At 30.8% G+C, this 7861-nt stretch overlaps 2 protein-coding genes across 3 annotated transcripts; both read left to right on the plus strand.

The window, feature by feature from the left end:
• The first annotated feature begins 1698 nt into the window (after positions 1–1698).
• Positions 1699–3285, plus strand: LOC126778593 (uncharacterized). Its single transcript, XM_050502273.1, has 3 exons — positions 1699–1841; positions 2425–2625; positions 3000–3285. The coding sequence occupies exons 1-3, from the start codon at positions 1782–1784 to the stop codon at positions 3261–3263; spliced, it is 525 nt and encodes a 174-aa protein (XP_050358230.1). The 5' UTR covers positions 1699–1781; the 3' UTR covers positions 3264–3285.
• Positions 3286–5245: 1960 nt separating this feature from the next.
• LOC126778571 (uncharacterized) lies at positions 5246–7238 on the plus strand. 2 transcript variants are annotated; one of them, XM_050502245.1, is made up of 3 exons: positions 5246–5406; positions 5729–5950; positions 6815–7238. In XM_050502245.1, the coding sequence occupies exons 1-3, from the start codon at positions 5356–5358 to the stop codon at positions 7217–7219; spliced, it is 678 nt and encodes a 225-aa protein (XP_050358202.1). In that variant the 5' UTR covers positions 5246–5355; the 3' UTR covers positions 7220–7238. The 2 variants fall into 2 exon arrangements, with proteins under 2 accessions (XP_050358202.1, XP_050358203.1); XM_050502246.1 differs by having other exon boundaries at positions 5253–5406; positions 5735–5950.
• Positions 7239–7861: the final 623 nt, after the last annotated feature.

Genomic DNA, 7861 nt, shown 5'->3' on the forward strand with positions numbered 1-7861 from the left:
ATATTAGTAAGGCAGAGATTTCGACTGAGTTTTCTTCGGTTTCGCAGAATTTTGAAAGCTTATTACAGTGGAAACTTTTGAATAGAGTTCGTTCATGGAAAGACTTAATTACTAAAATTTAATGAAAGCAATGTTTAAAAGGATAAACTTCTCTGTGATTTAATTATGTTCGTTTAAATCTCTTATAGAATTAATTTTAAAAAGATAAACAAAATATTATACTATAACATTCTTCCATACCTCACAGTTGATCGATGATTTTTTATAAAAATCATATAATGACATAAATATAACGTCTGTTGTTAAAATAATTATGGAATGAAACAAATAAAACATAGTTTTAAATATTTTCAAACATTTCTTAACAACTCTTCTTCTTCCACATAAATACTTCATCCATTTTAATTTCACCTCAAAAGTTTCGATAACACTGCCGACAATTAAAATGCGAAATATTTGCGAGTCCATAATGATACATACATTATTCAAGATCGACATGATATCGCGTCAATTAAATATCAAAGTTCTTTTTCTGTTAACTTCTTTTTGATTGGAATAGGCTATTAATAGTAAATTATCAAGAAATTAAAGAAAGAAGAAGACCATCCCAAAACGGCACTTGATATTTTAATATTTTATCGTAATACAAATTTACAAAGTTCACAAAACAACTTTGTATAAACTTAAGATAATTAGCTAAACAGATTACAGTGAGGTGACAGCTAATTAACAAATTGGGAATAGTTTCGTTCGTAAGTTTGTCTTGTTTATAAAGTAGCGATATTTTACCTGAATAAACTATTATAAGTAAAACATGAATTAGTAAAATAAAAAAAAATTGGAATAGTGATTAAAAATACTAATGGCCCAATCAGTCACATCTTAGGTATTCATTATGTGCGGAGTGATACATCTAGCAATGCCATCATGTCTTACCAGGTTGCGTATATTAAATAATAATAATAATAATTTATTTATTCAAGTAACAAGACTCATATACAAAAAAAAAACATTTTTTTTAATTCTGTTCTCAATCACACATGAACGATGCAATTGTTTGTAAAAGTCGATTATATTATGAATTATCTCGTTGGATACTTATTATATAGTTTAATAAAGTATTTTGATATTAGGCTTCTATTCTTGAATAAAAAGTCGCTAACGCTCTTCGCTTTCTTGAATTCTTCTCTTAACAAAATATTATTATAAAAAAAGAAAAACATATATTATATATATTAAATGTATGGATGAAGTATTTAAATGCAATAGTATTGTATCATAAATTAAGATATATTAATCTAGAACTGTTTGTAGTGCATAATAATAACAGAGCTAGCAAATCGTGTCGAATATGTAAATTGGAGCATCAAACTGGAATAAGCCACAAAGCTATTCCTCAAAAGGGAAGCCTTAGCCTTAGCTATTACTATATAAGTTAGTTAATCTACACTAATATTATCAATGTGAAAGTAAATCTGTCTATCTGTTATGCTTTTACGACTAAATCACTGAATCGATGAACTTTAACCCCAAGGAAGCATATAGGCTACTTTTTAAACCTAACCTGGGGAGGTTAGGTTTAAAAAGGGATGTTAGGTCCCTCCTACACGAAACGTGCTCTTTCTAATGAAACTAACATTTGAATAAACCTTATAAGTGTGAATCGAGCCTTAGAAAATATCGTACTTGTTCACGTATGCTGATTAATTAAGGTGAATGTTTGTCCTTTAATTAAATCACTTCATGCGTGATCATAAATCTTAGTTTTACTTCTTATCAATATGAAGTTCAAGCAATTGGGTATTGAGTTTATTTTGATTTTTCTAAGTTTTTCCTTAAAAGTAAGTATGAATGTTTATTTTTTTATGTTATAGGTAGGCGGACGGGCTATTGAGCCACCTGATGTTAAGCGGTCACTCCCGCCCATAGACATTGAAGATGTAAGAAATATTAACCATTCCCTACTTCGCCAATGAGCTATCAACCTTGGGAACGAAGATATTATGTCCCTTGTGCCTATAGTTACACTGGCTCAGTCACCCTTCAAACCGGAATTCAATCATACTAAGTATTACTGTTTTGCGGTAGAATATCTAACGAGTGAGTGGTACCTACGCAGACGGGCTTGCACAAAAACCGACCTCCTAGAAAGTGTATGACAAAATTGTAAGCATTTTATATTTTCAAATGCTCGTTAATAGAAAAACATTTATTAAAATTAATAAATTAATGTTTTTTAATATAATTTAACAAAAATATCATCAGGAATGTATGAAAGCAACGTGGTGATTGTTCCAATAAACACCAAAAATCTTCCCATTAAGAGGCACGCAGGTCTTTGCTCAGAAGGACATTTGGTTTTAATTTTTTATCTGCAATTGTACCTTTTTTATTTTGCACTGTTTGTTGTTACATATTTTTCAGAATGCATCCGCAGACAGCCAAGGAAATAACCTGGAGAGAATATTGAATTATAACTCAAAGACACCGCTGATAGCGATACTTTATAAACATGCCGAAAACGTCGGAGCACCAGAGCCGGATAGTGACGTCATAATTCCTAAAATAAGCCCAGTTCAACCACCGCAGGATCAGGAACTTTACAATTTCTACCATATCTTAAGAGTATATTTTTATTTTATATTTTTTTAATGATCAAGAATTTGAACGTAGCAATGACATTTTAAAATTATTTCATAGTAAACAAACTTTTTAAGGCAGCTTGTTTATAATGTACTTGTATCATGTATCATATCTTTAGTTCAAAGAGAAGATATATTCGTCCTTAAGAAAGAATTTAAACAATCATATACAATAACATGCAAATTACCAAGTAATGTGAAAGTTGAAAGTCTAACTTCCTGACATATCTTGGTCTTTGCTTTACAAATTTTACGTTTAGATAGAAATCATTAAAAGAAAATAGAAAATGACTGTTGAGTGTTCTTTTTTTAAAATATTCATGATTGAAATTATCAATTTTAACTTTTACATTTAAGACGACGCAAGAGAACGAAGAAGTCGATTCAGATGCAGCGATGCTCTTTGAGAAGACCGAAAATATTCTCCGAGAAGCTCTACGTGCTAGATGTGAATTATTGGATGTTTGTATGAGGAAATGTCGTCTGAAGAGGTACACTTGTACTATAACGTGCAGGGAGGAATATGATGATTATGACATATGCAAGAAGCCAAAAAAACCGTATTGCAAAAAACCAAAGTGTGGTAAAACCATGCCGCCCTCGTGGCTTTTGAGGAAATAAAACTCAAATGATATAAATTCAATCTTTCTTATTATTTTATCGTTGCTATTTTTCCTTGAGCACGCTAATGACTTGAATAAATATAGATATTAGTATATATTTTCGAATATTGTTGTTATATAAATTACGAAAATAGCAATTATAAAGAAATTCATCCCAATAAGTCTCATCGATTCCATTAATTAAATACTGTACTATAAATACATAATATACGTTAGTACACCAAAACTTGAATTCAAATAACATTTTATATACATGTAGATATACGACTAATATAAAAATACCAGATAAAAAGAAATAAAAAAAATATTAAAACTGTATTATTTATAGTCATTATCAAATATACAATTAAAACAAAATAATTGTTTCGTAGAATAATTTATTAAAGTTCTAATATTCTCAAGACAAAAGTTTGTGTGAAGCTATGTATAAAATTTTTAAGATTAAATTTAATATATTTTACAATATTGTTATCTCATTCATCATAATGCAAAAGTAACAAAGACAAAAAAGAGGAATATTTGAAAACACAGTATTCAAGTCTAGACTTAACTTTATTCTACTAGAACTATTTTTCCGAGACCCTACAACAAATATTATAGACAAGCGACATAAAAAAACCTTATATTAAAGAACAAACATACTAATTCTTAAGCCTTAGATACTCAGAATACCTCATCAAAAGAACAAACATTAATTTTATTTATTAAGAAGATACAACAAAAAACAAAATATACATTTGATTCTAACATAAATTTCAAGTAACACTGACACGTCAGGAGGCTGCTCTTCAAACTGACAATATAGACAGCGCAAAATTTTCACAAGTCAATTTTATTCCAAACGCGTACAATTCAATCTGATCAGGGAACCGAATACGCGAAAAGCACTAAAATGTCGTCTAGAGAAGACAGCGTCGATAAAATATTTTAAGGCGCTCAAAGGCATGCCTGAACGCAGGAATGTCTCGAGGAATGCTTTAGAAAACTCGGGTATTGGAACTTGATATTATATTGCCCTGGAACACGAAATTCTTTGCTCATATCTCAGTTTAGTTTAAAAAGTATTCCAAACGAGCTTTTCCCGCAATTCTTGTTCACGCTGCCGTTGGATATGGGTACAAAGTTTGTTCCATGGAAAACAAGTCATTACTGGAATAAAATAAATTACTAGTATTATTAAGTAAAATATTAATTTATCGCTGGTTGGGCATGAACATTCTACTAAGCTAAAACCGGCGAGAAACTCTTAAGATACACTTTCGTCAATCCACACCCCATATATTAAACATGTACAAATTTTATATATCTTGTTTATAACACCCGAGCCGAGATGGCCTAGTGGTTAGAACGCGTGAATCTTAACCGATGATCGTGGGTTCAAACCCAACCAAGCACCACTGAATATTCATGTGCTTAATTTGTGTTTACAATTCATCTCGTACTTGGCGGTGAAGGAAAACATTGTGAGGAGACCTGCATGTGTCTAATTTCATTGAAATTCTGCCACATGTGTATTCTACCAACCTGCATTGAAGCAGCGTGGTGGGATAAGCTCAAAACCTTCTCCTCAAAATGGAGAGGCGGCCTTAGCCCAGCAGTGGGACATTAACAGGCTGTTACTGTATATAACACTCGAACAAAAACGAACCAACGCTTTTTATAATCCATAAAACCTTTTATTGAATAATGTGTCTTGCTTATTAATATTTTTTAACTTAGAAATATAAAAGTGGTCCTAGGAAGGCTGTACTGCCTTTGCGGAGAAAGAAACTCTAATTTTCACATGTGCAGTAGGGGCAGTTAGTATTGCATAATCTGTTAAACACGGATGCTATAATATTGTTCTTTCGAATGCTAGACCATCAACGGTTACTAAAACATAACAAAATGGATTAGAGCAATTAAAATTCACACTAAACAGTTAATTGGGAAACAATTATCACACACAACATTATATAGTCCAGAACGCATAAAATTTTTATTAGAAAATACGGATTAAAATCGATTAAAATAAGCGAAGCGTAAAATACATTATCAAGAATTTTAAAAACAAAACACTTTTTGGTTAAACGGCAAAGAAATAAGACAAAATGGGCTTATGGAAAAAAATGTTAAATGTTGCCGTCTGTCTTTTGTTTTTTGTAAGTACTTTTCTTTTAATAGACATCTATTTAATGCATGTAACTAATAATTTAATGTATATAACTATATTTCATAAAAAAATTTAGAATCTTTCAAAATTGAGCAACTTAATTTGAGAGTAAAAATTCAGTGCTACAAACATCTTGAAATCTCTTAATTTACTACGCTTATTTAAAGTTTTGTCAATTGGAAGAAAGACAGTAAATTGATTATAAAAAAATCTCTGAAGTCATTTTTTTCCAATTCTGTGATAGGTTGTCAACAATCAATAAGCTATAATAATACAGGTTGGGATATTTAACTTCATATCTTACATTTTAGTTTCAGGTGCAAGCCGATGGTCAAAAATCGAGACGTGATTTATCGAGCCTTATAAATCTGTTAAGTCAAAAACAATCCGGTAACAGGCAGCCTCTTCTCGTCATACTAGAAACTGGTTCCAAAAGGAATGCTGAAAAAGATCAGAAGTATCGTGCTGGTTCTCCGGAAACCAGCGATGAATATGGAATAGGACATATACCGCATCTATTGTTACAACATAAGGTTTTGTGATGTTATATTTCTATTCTTACAATTTAAGTGAATTTTCGACTAGACGTTATTTTATCTGACCGAAAAATCAAACTTTTTTATTTATTGAAGATAAAATTCTGCATCCGCTGAAAGATTTTTAAGGCTGAACAAATATATGACACATGCAATACAATACATACAAACAAAATACACTCATACATAGCAAGAAAAAGATTCTCTATCTTTAAAAAACACAAAATTGAACTCTAGGCTTTAATAAAATATATAGACCGACCTCGGACTATTTCCTAGGTCATTTCTCATCGTCTTATCATCTAGCACAAGGTTAATTAGTTGGATCATACAAATATATGCTGTATTTTTGGAATTATCCGTTAATAATTTATAGTTACTATGTTTTTATTTTGTGTAATAAAAACATAGTCAGTGTTGTAAATAATTCTAACAATATTATTTTAGAATTTAGGTTATACAATCATAGCGAAACTAACGAGAGGCTATCAATCCACGAAACTTCATTCATCAGTTCGTTAAACCAAATCACTTTAACTAGCAAATATCCATACATTCAATTTTGAAATTGAAATTTCAATTGGATTTATTTGAGTACTAATCGAATTTCAGCCATAGCTAATTTTAAAAACTGCGTTCTCCTCTATAAATCACTCTTACAATCCGATGGGACGACAGAGATCGAAAACATGGCAACAGTTTACCTTTAGGAAGTAAGGCCTGACAATTTATTGAAAGAAAAAACTCATTCGCCCGAGGCATAACTCAGGATAAGCCCAGAACTCAAGCGCTTTAAAGCCGCTAGACTTTCGAAACAACTTTGATTTGTTAAATTAAAAATTAAAAAAATTAATCCCAAAGGTAAAAAACCTGTTAAAGAAAAGTACAACGAAATCATATGTCCAATTGAAAAATGAGGCGAAGCAGTTACACCGACTCCAAAAACTTCGAGACAATCAAGAACTACGATTAAATGATAAGAACGTACTAAGATCACCAATTGTAAAGCAACTACTTCGAATCTCAAATAGAATTCAATGCGAAGCGAAAGACGAATGTCAAGATAAATGCGGTAACAGATATAAAGGTAAAAAGGTTGTAACATGTAACATGCAATGTGAAGTCAAATATGAATGTGAGGAGGAAGAATATAGGGATCCTTGTGAACAAGGAGGCTGTGATTCTTGCGGTAATTCACTTGAATGCCTCATGAGTACGAGAGGTGAACGCCTTGTCACCGAAGAAACCAAATGCAAACGTTGTTGAATTAAACTTTGGGCTCATTTATCGTTATTTTATTGTTACCAAATTTCTATAATAAGCTGCTTAGTTTGATTGATAATGGTTTGAAGTATAAACCATAGGTGATCAAGATGGCCGGTTCCCGTGCAAACATCATTAAATTTTCATGTCAAAAATATCTAAGAACAGGCAAACATAAATCGGTTTAGAGCCATTTTCTCCCTGTTTGTCCATTGATTTCCTTTTTTTGGTTTGGCTATTAACGAAGCTTAAGTGTTAACAATTTAAAAAAAATTAAAATAAGTCTAGTAAAATGTTCGAAATACAAATATGATTGCTATAAAATATTCAGATTATTTTCTTTTTCTTTTTTTCCCGGCGCGTATCTTTCAGACTCTTAATGGTATACGTGTTCAAAACCAAATAAAATCAAAAACTAAAACAAAATCAAGAAACAGATAAAAAAGAATGCCTCATTTAATAAAATATATGATTTTTATTACTTTAAAAAAATATACGAATTTTTCATTATATTCCATTAAAGGGCTACATTAAGCCGATTATTATGATTAAACAATACATAACCCTGGCTGGATCATTTCATAGTTGGTATTGTCACTAATTATGAAATAATTCTTATATCCAATTGACGTACTCATCGTAATG

Source organism: Nymphalis io, chromosome 26 (assembly GCF_905147045.1).
Source record: "Nymphalis io chromosome 26, ilAglIoxx1.1, whole genome shotgun sequence".
NCBI lineage: Eukaryota > Metazoa > Arthropoda > Insecta > Lepidoptera > Nymphalidae > Nymphalis > Nymphalis io.